Source organism: Brachyhypopomus gauderio, chromosome 1 (assembly GCF_052324685.1).
Source record: "Brachyhypopomus gauderio isolate BG-103 chromosome 1, BGAUD_0.2, whole genome shotgun sequence".
Lineage (NCBI taxonomy): Eukaryota > Metazoa > Chordata > Actinopteri > Gymnotiformes > Hypopomidae > Brachyhypopomus > Brachyhypopomus gauderio.
The window spans coordinates 27,131,062-27,144,195 of record NC_135211.1 but is presented as its reverse complement, the minus strand read 5'-3'; the positions used below and the strand labels follow the sequence as shown (position 1 = coordinate 27,144,195).

The 13,134-nt window shown below is 46.2% G+C and overlaps 1 protein-coding gene across 2 annotated transcripts in view; it reads left to right on the top strand.

The window, feature by feature from the left end:
• Positions 1–12,900, top strand: part of phactr3b (phosphatase and actin regulator 3b) — a 35,461-nt gene extending 22,561 nt beyond the window's left edge. For both annotated transcript variants that reach the window (XM_077006877.1, XM_077006886.1), the window contains exons 9-13: positions 9,637–9,692; positions 11,182–11,243; positions 11,688–11,828; positions 11,962–12,038; positions 12,550–12,900. In XM_077006877.1, the coding sequence (XP_076862992.1) occupies positions 9,637–9,692; positions 11,182–11,243; positions 11,688–11,828; positions 11,962–12,038; positions 12,550–12,565 (352 nt within the window). In that variant the 3' untranslated portion in view covers positions 12,566–12,900. The remainder of the gene's footprint in view (positions 1–9,636; positions 9,693–11,181; positions 11,244–11,687; positions 11,829–11,961; positions 12,039–12,549) is intronic.
• Positions 12,901–13,134: the final 234 nt, after the last annotated feature.

Sequence of the window (13,134 nt, the reverse complement as noted above, 5' to 3'; positions counted from 1 at the left end):
ATGTGCTGTCACATTTAGCACAGAGACATGGGGACACAGACTTCCAAGTGGACAAATCTGTCTACCAAATGCTACAGCAGAGTTGTCACAAGGACACTGATTTAAATGTCAGGGTGCTTCAGGTACGAGAGACTGCAAAATCAGACCACCCAGAGTAAGGAGCACACAGCATGGACACTCAATAATGAAACATTTAACAGGACTGTTGACTGTTGTGAGTCACAGTAAACCTGCCTGGGTACTGAGTTCTGACCGAAGCGTGCCGACTTAACCAGTGAAAACACTGTTCAGACAAACATCATGATTTCTAATATAAGAGCTGTAACAGTTCATTTGAGGTCAAATAACTCCTCTTGGCATTGTCGTTATTGTACCTTTTATTATCCATGTTAACAGATCCTCTAAAACACATTTATGTGAGCTAGAAGCATGCAGTGGAAGGTATCCTCTGATCCCCATGTCAGAAGGATAATTAATTGCTTGCAGGTGGGACATTTTCATGCAGTCTTATGTTTTTTCAGCTATGTTTGAGCAGCCCTCTCTCATCCTGCACTATGTTCTGCTAGCTGCTATGAATTCCGCCTCAATGCGGCTTAGTGCAGTATTATGGTCGAGCGTTGTCAGCGTTCCTAGGAGCTGTGAGTGTGCTGCATCTCCAGAGTCAGTACAGTGCAAAAAAATATCCAGACTGAGAGAACGTCTGCTTTTAAGAGCCCTTATCCTCCTGCCAGTGGTTGGTTTTTGGAAATGGAGCTGCCTTTCTAAATTGTTAGAATGGCTATTTGAGTCTGTTCCTAATATGAAATGTCAGGCTTTATAAGTCTGGGCCAGGTTGGCATCATTAAGGTCACCGAGCCTCTCTGTTCTCTGCGCTTTGAGCTCTCCCCTTGCAGCCGAACTCTCGGCATCTCTGGCCGTTTCTCTCTGATCTCACTCCTGCCGCACTGGATTGGATTGAGGTGTCTGAGGTGCAAAGCTGGAATCCACCCACTCACCTCGGAGGCGCTTGGGACACTTGGGAGCTCAAAGGAATGACGGGGAAATAAAGAAAAACACCTTTCCCTTGAAGACAGATGTGTTGTTCTGCATCTTAGGCAGTTGTGAGGGTTTACTCTGTGTCGTGTTGTCTCAGGTGTTCCTGCACTAGGGGGCCTACAGGGGTCCTACACAGCACTGGCCCCATGGTGAGGGGGTGGGGGGGTCACTGCCTCGATGGCCCCATGTAGACAGCTCAGGCAATGCCCACTGCACTAACACAGGTGGGTTGTGGGGGTTGGATCATGGGGCCCATGGTGTATGCCAACCGGGCAGTAATCGTAAAAATGAAAGACAAGTAAACAAGCTCAAAATACTACCAGGAGAATGTGGTGATGCATTAGGTGTCATGAAGTCTGGGCAAAGTGGTAAAACAGAGGAAATTCATATTCATATCGGGTTGCTTATGAAGAGAAAATACAACCCAACCGGAAAAAGCATTTCCAATACTCCATCTCTAATGTAAGAGTTAGTACAGCTAAGAGGACCCTGTGTTATAAGTAGGTCACGTCCACAGCATGTCCAGAGCACGGATGTCATGAGTTCTCCAGCACAGACGTGCAGAGTAACGGGGGCCCTATGGATCCTGTATGCATTCATGGATGTGCGTGTGCAGCAGTGTGTGCGTGTGCAGGCGCGTGTGCGTGTGCGTGTGCAGGGGTGTGCGTGTGCAGCAGTGTGTGCGTGTGCAGGGGTGTGTGCGTGTGCAGGGGTGTGTGCGTGTGCAGGGGTGTGCGTGTGCAGCGGTGTGTGCGTGTGCAGCGGTGTGTGCGTGTGCAGCGGTGTGTGCGTGTGCAGGGGTGTGTGCGTGTGCAGGCGCGTGTGCGTGTGCAGGGGCGTGTGCGTGTGCAGGGGTGTGTGCGTGTGCAGGGGTGTGTGCGTGTGCAGGGGTGTGTGCGTGTGCAGGCGCGTGTGCGTGTGCAGGCGCGTGTGCGTGTGCAGGCGCGTGTGCGTGTGCAGCAGTGTGTGCGTGTGCAGGGGTGTGTGCGTGTGCAGGCGCGTGTGCGTGTGCAGCAGTGTGTACACTCGATGTGCTAGACACAGTGGGTAAACACATCTGCTAGTTCCTCTGGGCCTTTGCACAGCAAGACTTTGTGTACATGTTGTTTTCATCATCCAGAACTGAGACACAGTCTGGAGGAAAACAGCTTAACCAGCAGGCAGATGAAGTCTGCACAGATGAAGTCTGCATAGATTGAGCCTACACAGATGAAGTCTGCACAGATGAAGTCTGCACAGATGAAGTCTGCACAGATGAAGTCTGCACAGATGAAGTCTGCACAGATGAAGTCTGCACAGATGAAGTCTACACAAATTGAGCCTACACAGATGAAGTCTACACAGATGAAGTCTACTCAGATGAAGTCTATTCAGATGAAGTCTACACAGATGAAGTCTACACAGATGAAGTCTACACAGATGAAGTCTACACAGATGTAGTCTACACAGATGTAGTCTACACAGATGAAGTCTACACAGATGAAGTCTGCACAGATGAAGTCTGCACAGATGAAGTCTACTCAGATGAAGTCTACTCAGCAGACAGATGTGAAGAGGCCTCTGCTTCCCTCACCAGTGCAGACACTTCCTACATATTACGTTGCCTATTGTCCAAGATGGCGGCACATATACAATGTATATACAATGATATACAATGCATGTAATACATCTTTTGTTGCTCATTTTAGTGTAGCTGAATGTTGTTTTAAGTGTGTTTTGCTCAGCAAACGAGATTTTATTTGTCGTCGCTTGGACTCGTCAGAGCAGCCTTGTGGTGAGCCCGTTTGCCTCTCAGTGCTGGGGTCCCAGTGTCGTGTCCCTGTCTGGGTGAGGCTTCCATGTGTCTGCATGGATATCCTCTCACAGGCCAGAAATGTCACATAAGTCAACCGGATACTCTAAATTGTCTGTGTGTCAGAGGATGACAGTGTGTCTGCTGGTCCAGTGAGGGATGGTGTTTGGTCCTGGGTCCTCCCGCCCCTCCCCAGCACCCGCTGCAGGAGGCTGTGGTTTCTGGTTTTACTATGTGTGATTGGCTGCTGCGTGTGTGTGTGTGTGTGTGTGTGTGTATGTGCGTGTTGATTGGCTATAAAAGCAGAGTGCTGATTGTAATGTTTTCCTTGGGTATGACAAAGGCATTATTTAAATGTAACTAATAATACTTCCATATAATCCATTCATGATGGATTAGTGTTTAATATTAACACAGATGTTTAAGTGTTTAAATATATATGCTAATACTAGTAATACTAAAATACTAATCATTTTACTTTCAATTTCAACAGGAATGGTACTAGTGGTAGCGCGTTGATTGTTCTGATCCATTTTTACTCGATTCTGGACGGATGTGCAGTGGGCATGGCTGTATGTTTCTGGCCCTTTTGACTTCTGCCACGCCCCCCCCCACAGACCTGTGGTTTTACTCGAGTCTCAGGGTAGTCAGGACCCATTTCACTGAAACACACACCCAAAAGATGCTGTTATGATCAGTGTGCTGTGTGTGATCTTGGCCTGCTGGGCCGTGAGGCTGTGTTAGCCACTCCGGGATGACTCGGGAACCCGGGCGCTTGTCGTGCGGCGGTGTGTGATGTCAGGGCTGGAGTTGGCTGAACTGATGGTTCTGTAGCGGTTTGCTGTGTCCTTTGCCCCAGGGAGGACGCTGACAGCCATGATGTTTTGGAGCCCTGATGTTATGTTTCTCCCTGGTGCTGAAATACCATGTCGGGCTGGTTACATATCGATCCATATTCTGTTTCAGTGTATTTTCTTTTGTTCAGTGTGTGTGTGTGTGTGTGTGTGTGTGTGTGTAATGCAGTTGGATGCATATCAGAGGTTTAATCTGTATGCTGGGGTGCAGAGAAGTGGGAGGAGCCAGGAAGTGGGGATCCCTCTTTGCTGCTATTTATAGCTGGCTGCGATGTCGGAGGCGGAAAGCAGCACTGTGAGCACTGATCCATCCTCCATGTCACGTCAGCTGTTGCTACCCTGAGCAGGCAAGAAATTGCTCTCCCCCTCCCAGCTCGTCTCCTCCCCTCCTCGCCTCCTCCGCTAGAAACGACCCCCTGCACATCCACGACCTTCGCTGTGTGAATTAGCCATCGTGGCAGCGTCGCAGCATTGCAGCATCCTCCTTGAGTTCTGCTGGGGGACGTGTGTTCTGTCAGCTCCTCCGTTAGAGCGCGCCTCCAAACGCTGCTCTGGGCTGATGTGGTGTGACCAGCGGGTCTCCTCATTGTGCTACGCACCCGACGTCCCCTGCGTGACTCTGTTTGTGCACCAACCTCACGTGCCTGTCGTAGCTGTAGAGGGAGGGAGGGGGGAGGGGGGGGCAGCATCCATGCGGGAGTCACGTAGTGAGAGACCTGCTGATCATACCGCATCAGCTCAGAGGAGTATTTTTAGCTCTGCTCTAATGGAGCAACTACTCATAGAAAGGTTGTCGCACCCCCGCCTGCAGGGATACAGGTACAGGGAATACAGGGTGGGTAGGAGGGACAGCAGGATGTGATGAGGAGGATGGACGGGGCAGCGGGGCGTTTTGGGGCAGCAGGACCGGAGCAGGTGCAGCTGGCCCACTCGCATCGCTCCATTCGATCCCAGTGCTGCAACAGCTCTGTGTAGAAATATCAGGACACCCACGCACAGCTGTTCCTCTGCTCCACAGACACACACAGCTCAGCAATTAAAGCTGTTAATCCTACAGGGCTTTAGTCCAAGAAAAAAGCTGCATTCTTTAGGTTATACGCAATTACGCTGGCATTGTTAGGAGGAGACCATGTGTATATGGATCTGTCTATATGTGTCTCTATAGAGGCTTCATGTGTGTGTCATTCTCTATGTGGCCAGTGTTTATTCCACCTGTTGACCCTTGAAGGCTGAAATTACACACAGGACTGCGGCCTTTTAACAGCAAGCAGCAAATATAGAGCAGGAAGATAATGTTCTGTAAGGTTCTGTTGCCCCAGAGTGGCCCCAGAACGGGCCTGGTCAGCAAGAACTGCTGCATCATTAACAAGGAGAAAACATCTTAATTCATAGTGTTGGATCACTATGAAACGACTGATGAAGAAAGGGTGAGATCTGTACTGTAATTATCCTCCACTACGCACATACGCCCTTCATGTGAGCAGCCAGGCTGTTTCTAAATAAAGCACGGGAAGAATTTATGGACTGCATCACCCCAGCACGACTCACGACTCACAGGCGAATCCCTTCCATGATGTACTCTACGTAATCACTCCCATCCCTGCCACAGTCGCTGGCAACAGTTGCTAGGCAACAGAGTCGGGTCAGTAATGGGTAGTGTGTCCCCGCCCCCCCTCCTTTCTTATCGTTCTCACTGTTACTGCAGGAGTCTCCCTCCATTTCAGGCGCTAATATATTCGACTATATTTAGCTTACACCAGATCCTCAAGCCTTGTAGTGGGTCTCAGTTTAAGGTTTTGATGAAATGTTGAGAGGAGGGTGTTGAGCACGATCTGTACACGTTCCACTGGGTCCATAGACAGAGACTGAGGGAGATCGTGACTGATCTGTCTTCCTGGATCACGTGGTTTATTATGTATTGACAAACACACAACCACATTCTTTGTTCTTGCTCCCAGATCCTTTTGTCTTTTACTCAATATTAATAAGAATGAACAGACAGATTTCCTGTTTCCTCTTTGATAATCTGATAATCATTTAATAACGTTCTGTGAGGTTTAGAAAGGAAAGTTAATTTCAGTAACAAAATTTGTACCTTATTATTGCTGTCGTAGTGTCTATTTTATTTTTGTATTTATATATTTTTTTATGGTGATACTGCACATTTCTATTTCCAATAATTACTTATAATACCAAAGTGCAGATTTGGTCTTTCACATGACTTTGTACTAGCAGTTATTTCTCTACCATGACCGTTGGTGTTTTGGGCTTCCCCGAGGATAGTCTGCCTTTTTCGGCTTCCCCTCTCCTCCCCTCCCTCTGGAGTGAAGCGCTTGTTAGCCATGATTGGACCAGTCACCTGAAAGTGACCGCAGCACTGTTGCTGGGATGAACTCAGCTGATTACAGTGCAGCATCGCCACCAGCCTTCATCACAGCTCTGCTAACGCTGACTGCAGCAGAGGAGTCTGTGCATGGTGGTTGGTGCTGGATGTTTCGTTGCCTGCGAATGCTTGGAAAAAAGAAGAAAACTGAATTCTGGAATGACAACAGAATTCTGGAATGTGCTGTCACTACATCACTTAACCAGCCCACATTTAAAGTGCTACATTTCCATCTGAAAGCAGTTGTTAATGATTGGTTGCACAGCCTCTGAATTACTCCCATCATGTCTTTCTGCGTGTCAGTTGCCCATAGGAAATATTCCCTCAGAAAATGCTTGTTTGCCTTCAGATGTTACAATGTGGAATATGAACCGTTAAGACAAGTTATGTGGGGGTGAAAGGAAGGAAAACAGAACCCACGTCTATCATGTAAAAGTGGACGTGGTCCTCCACAGATGCGACCAATGAAGGCAAACGATACTGGAAAACTGATCAGAAGCACCAATGGCATCGCCGTTTCATTCGCTATAGTTCATTCATACACCTCAGATTAAATCAGGGTTGACCAACTAAAGACACAGTTGTATAAGTTAATAAGAAGCAAAGCGGAGAATATTGTGTTTGTATTCCAGGCTGAATCTCGAACCACTCAGATCTGTCTTTTGGCATTTGATGCTGATCTGTCACTCGGTGGTATTTAAAAACGCACCCCTGTGGGTGAGGTCTCACGCTGGACTGTGTTTTAGAGAACACAACCTCTGACTCTGGCGGGTTTGAAGCTGGGCTCACGTTGCCCTCTCTGAGGGTGATATAGGGGGCAGACGCTGGCTGTGGGCTCTTGATCTCTCTCATCCTGCTGAGAATTAAAGGGCAGGTCTGGGGCAAGTGGATCTGATCAATTATTGAGGTCCAGCTCAGGGGGGCTTTCATGGTTGGGCTTTTTAATTGATCAGATGGTGCTCTGTGGTGTGCTAGATGAGAAGGTATTTGCGCTGTTGGCACGATGGCACAATGTGGGCATTACTGTGGAAATCCACTCCACTCCATTGCCTCGTCTTATGAGACACCTACCCTTGGCACCTCTTCTGGGCTCCTGGCTGTGTAAGATTGCTTGAGGTTAATAAATACGTCCACACTAACATCCTGTGGAGACTGCAGCATCATCCTGTCTGATCTGCCTTCCAGCCAATAAGAGGTCGAAGCTCAGAAACACAGCCTTTGTCGTCAGAAGCACCATCCTCAAGATAGAAGTGAACCTTTTAGCCATCTCCGGTGAACAAAGTCATCCTGATTGCACTTGACGGCTGCTCAACGCCACGAGCATGCTCAAACCCCGCCCCCAGTCCCAACGACGGAGGGTGCCAGGCCTCTCCACTGGGCCATGGATCGAGGCGTAGCGCGGTGGATACCGGTGGCCGGCAGGGACGCGGTACAAGGCACCGACGCTCTGCCACCCATTTCAGATACACCTTCCCTCGCCAACCTATCAACCCGACAGGTCACCTGATTAACCAGGCCTCTTAACTACGACAAGTCTAAGTAGCCTGTAAATTACCTGCCCCTCTGAGTGTAGCCCAACTGCTTTATTTATTTGAGAGGAGGTCCTGCCTTAGAAGCTGGTGGATGCAGAAGCTTGGCCCTTGCTAAGTGTTTCTACAAGAATGTTTTTGTTGGTGCAAATGTATTAAAGATGTTTTGAGATCCTGTGTTGGAGTGTGTGCTATATCTCGGAACTGGCACCTGTTTGCAGCGATAAACACTGCAGGATATTTCCCGTGCTTTCTTTGTCCGATTATTTAAAGGCTTACACGTCACAATGAAACTGGCCTACCTTCTGTCACAAAGCACCAGGCAGGCCGAGGAATCACACATCGTTTCCAGCCAATTGCACAGTCTGCTTGTCCAAGGGGTAGATTGAGGCGGCTTGGCATTCTGCCTATGTGATTTCATCATATGAAGTCTGTTGTGAGGCTGCGATGTACAGTGATGCCTCGGTGGGTGTCTGCATCCTGCTGCTTTTCTTGGACACCTCTTCCAGATGTCCCTGTGCACACCTAGCGTGTCCAGAACCCGGGCCAAGCAGGAGGCCTGAAATAGCTTCTGCTTATTCAGGAAGAGCAATTTCTGGTGTGATCAGCAACTTGTGCAAATGAAGTAATTCTTTTTGGTGTTGAGCCCCAGGCTTAAGCCTGCTGTAGCTTTGAATTATGGCCAATGCTTCCTTGCCACAGGCTAGTATCACTCGTCAATAGGTGAGGGAGAACACAGAGTTCGATTGACCACTGATGACTGGCTCGGGATCCTTAATTAGAAACTGTCACTGGGCAAAAAGCGTGAAAAAACAGCGCAGGGCCTAAAAAGGAACATCTCTATTCCGGGAGATGAATGGCTGTTCTGTTAGATACAATTGATTAAGGAACATTGTTAGTGTAACATTTAAAATGAAATGCTAGACGGAATTAATGTTACTCAGCTAGAAAACTGAGCTGTATTGTTGTCCAGTCTTGTGTGCATGGTTTTCTTGAACACCTTTGTAAGTGCTTTTTTGAAAGACATTTTATTGCATAAATGTAGAGCATTTATTTTTGAATCAGCTCTTTCTAAGAACGTTTCTTGCCCAGCTATATGTAGTTAAGGGATAACTGCAGAAACGCCACGCATGTGTTGCTCAAGATATTTAGAAACTGTACTGAACATGGACTAGCGTGCGAGTTTTAGACGCATCAATTCGTGTTGATGTGAACCTTGGGCAAGCTAAGGCGCGTGCACGGCAAAAAAGCCGAGAAACGATATTGTCTGTCCCTTCGTTTTAGACGTATTACAGTGTCTTTAGATCCGCAAAAAAACGTAAAGGTACTGGCCGTAAAAAGGCTATGCGCTGTCCAAATAAACATTCCAACGTTAAATTTTCGCAGACATCATGCATATTTCGCATAATCAAAATATAAAATCATAGGCTATAAATAGACATCGGGTTATTTGTGTTGCCTGCCTGTGAACGGGGGATGACTTACTGCAGCAGTATCTCTAGCTGCGCGCTGAGTGTGCGTGGGAATTTCTCACGTAACGCCCCCTTCACAAATGATGCGCGGAGAAGAAAAGGAGGCTGGCTCGCGAGCACCACGCCACTCCGAGTAGTACCTCGCGGTTGCGAGGCAGAATTCGTAGCGCTAAGGACTACAGATATCGCTCTTCTGTACCTCGCGTATTTTGTACATTTTATATTACTTTTTGATTAGGTTACGGGGGCGTTTATACTGTATGTTTTCTATGGATTTTGTATTCCCGGATGCCGAAGAACAAAAACATTTATTATTTTAAAGTATCAGGGAATTCCATGCGGAGATAACGTACCAGTGTCTGTGTTCCCGATGTGGAAGTCCTCTAGATTTTTCCAGCCTTCGCGATGTTTAGACTCGAGATGGGTCTCAGAAAAGTGTTTTAGGATGTGCATGTTGTGGGGACTTCCACGCACGCACAGACATTCAGGCTGCTAATCAAGGACTGTGAGAGACTGACTTTGGACACTAAACCAAAATGGTCCAGAACGTGATTTTGGTGTTCTTTCGTAGGAGGCTGAGTCAGCGACCAGCTGTTGAAGAACTGGAAAGTCGGAACATCCTCAAACGTAAGTAACACCACTTGGATTTCTAGATTACAAATATGCAGAAGCGACGCGCGCGTAAAGGTGTTTGCAGGTGAACATCAATTAGTCCTGCTCCCGCAGATTAAATACATTGATTGACTTGTAAATTGTGTTACACTAAACAAACGCCGTTTAATCGATTTTGATTAAACTTTTGATTAACAAGTTGTTAGTTAATAGGTTTTCTATTATTTAATGAATATTGTTTTTTAAAAGTGCCGCACATTTTATTACTGCTTTAAAACATTTAAATGGTTAGCCTTTGGGAAGGAAGACAATATTGAAAAACGTAACTTAAATACCAGGTCATTTAGAGCTTTAAATAATTGTTCATAGCAATTATTTAGTTATTGTTTAGTTTTAAAGACAAATTCTAATTCAAAACCCCCAAACTCCAAACAAAGAAATGTTCCAAATGACAGCACACACGAGTCGAGAAAAATCATATAATAGGAAATAAAAACCATTTAGAAATGTAGTTTAAATTCATTTTATGATCTCCGAGAATGTGTATCAGACAAATCGTTCACTCACTACTGCACAACTTGTTACAAAGGGTCTAGTTGATAGTAACCAAAAAATAAATAAATAAATAAAAAGCTATGTGCATTTGTAGGGTTTGTACTATCACATTGTACTGCAATGACACCAACACAGTACATTACAAACACAAACATCATACAGTATGAAAGCACAATTCGATTATGTTTGGACCACATTATGCAGGCAGCTGTGCTGAACTCCTCTGAGGTCCACTTCCTTGCGGAGGGTCTTTGTTGACTTTTATACACAGCTCTGTCTTGGAATGGGGCACCTGTTAGCAGGCGCTTGACAGCTGTCCCTCGTCTTTAGCACTGAGACAGCGCACTTCTTAACTAAAGCAACAAAGAAACTACCGAAATATTTATTTCACTACAACGATTTGTGGACGAAAAAAAAACTTTTCTACACAAATCTTTGAAAGAATAAATGACAAAAGTGGTCAGACTGCTTGACTTTGTGAGCAATTTGAGAACAGGGAAAATAAAAGGGAGAGAAAACGAGGATGCACATTAACTCTGTTGTCAAGGACATTTGCCTGATGTGAATAACGTTTGTTTATTGGGGACAAATATCAGTCTGACGTTCCTCTAGTTCGGCACGCAGGAGCCAACACTACTTCTTCATTCCACTTTGGGACAGCTGCCAGTGCAGATGTTTTTAGGGGCTTGGCTCAGTTTGGGTCAGTGGATACTGTGCTGACTAATTTTGTGCCTGAATGAACTACAGATTTGAAACTCGGCAACTTTTCAAAATCCTTGACAGACTTCTAAAACTTCCACACACCTGGTCTTACTAGTGGGGCGTGGGAGTGAAAGCTGTGGCATTACTCCAGTCCTCAGACTCCACCTGTCCACACTCGTCTGTCTGTGTCTTTTGTTCTTTCTTTTGTCTTTTCGTGTGCCATAACTGTTTGTCTTTCTTCTTCCAGAGAGGAATGATCAGACAGAACAGGAAGAGAAGCGAGAGATTAAGCAGAGGCTGAACAGAAAGGTGAGTGTACCTTTTTTCAAAAATATTATTATTCAATTTAATACTAAACATTAACATACTAATCTCAGCCCTCCCAAACTGAATCCAAATCCTAGAACCATAAACACAATCTGGCAGGCAGTCTGGCCACTACACTCACATTGTAGCATTCAGTCTCATTCAGTGTGGTGAAGAGATGTATAATTAAAACATCATACCAACTCTCCTCCTCATGACTTCCTAGCATCACCTGCAGGTTAATAGATAATTCTGGCAAATGTTAAGAAACTATTCTATTATACATTTTTAAACTTCAAAAATGTTGCCATCTTGCAAACTTTAAAAAAAATCGTGACATATTGAGCTATGAAAAATAGCTTTGCTGAGGTTTGCATGTCCACACACCAGTGTGGCGTTTGATGTTTGCTTGACGAAGGCTGAACGTCTCCCACTCTCTCTGTCCAGCTAAACCAGCGTCCCACAGTGGATGAGCTGCGTGACCGCAAGATCCTCATCCGCTTCAGTGATTATGTGGAAGTGGCCAAAGCTCAGGACTACGACAGGCGAGCAGACAAACCCTGGACCAGACTGTCTGCTGCTGACAAGGTAGGGCACCCCGTGCTGTCCATCTCTCTGTATTATACCCTGAATATGGCATTCATGAATATGGCATAACCAACCTCCTGCTGTATATGTGTAATGTTGCATAGATTCATTCATTTATGCTTATTCCTTTCAGGCAGCAATACGTAAAGAGCTAAATGAGTTCAAGAGCAGTGAGATGGAGGTTCATGCCTCAAGCAAACACCTCACCAGGTCAGTGTGCCTTCAGCCGCGGAGCGGTGTGTTCTCGTCGGCTGTCCGTGTTTCCGTGTTCCTGTGTTTTCAACTGCCGCAAGGGTGCAGCATTGTTGTTTACTCTAGGGGCCACCACACTTGTTTAACTGACCTTCCCTCAAAGTGCTAAAAAAGCGTTTGAGTACAGGTGTTGGGGAAGTCAGTCTAAACATAGCCCCTGCTCTCTTTCTGAGACTGCAGAATGTGTGGAATCTGCACACTTCAGCAGCAGTTGACGTTGATGACAAATGCTCCCTTACGGTTGTTTTGCACTAGTTCTTATTTTGGTGAGCAAGAATAGCCATTAGCAGCTGAGCAAGGTCCCAGTCCTACCCAGAATGCACTGCTGTGCTCCTCTTTCTCTCTCCTCTGGAACACTTTTTAAAATTTACTAATAATACCCCTGTGATTTATGACTTGATTCTCTAGGAGACTTGGTGAGTGCTTACGGGTGTCCTGTCTGTCTTCCCACCCCCACCCCCCACTTCAGGTTCCACCGGCCATAGCAAGGTTTCTTCTGTGAAGAACATGCTCAACGTCAAAGGAAGCCCTCAGGAGGACCCTTCCTGTGCTCAGGCCTGATACCTGGCTGGCCTGCTGTCCTGGGCATTCGTGAACCTTGGAGACTATGTCTCTGGAGCTCAAGCCTGGAGAAACAAAGTTTTGCGCATCTTCAAAACTCTTCTCAGCCAAGCTACATCTCTCAATAGATTTGTCTACCTGATTTTTTTTGTTTGTTTGTTTTACTTCAGGAAAAGCTTGATGAAAGAAGGAACACAAACAAGCAACCCAGGCTCTTTTATAACGGACTCTTTTTAAAATGTTTGCCTTTCGATGCCAATGGGAGGGTTATGGGGGTGGGGGGTTGTTTGGGGGTTGGGGGGTCTTGCATGTGACTAACTCAAGGCGCTTTTCCCCTCACCAGTGCTGGTACTGTAGTCACACCACAATGAGTTTGTGGACTCCCACTAAAACTTGATTTTCATATCAGCTGTATAAATGTCAGTCTGATAAACAGGAATTCATGTCTTACCTTTGTAAGTACTATTTATTGTCTGCACAGTACAAGTTTTGC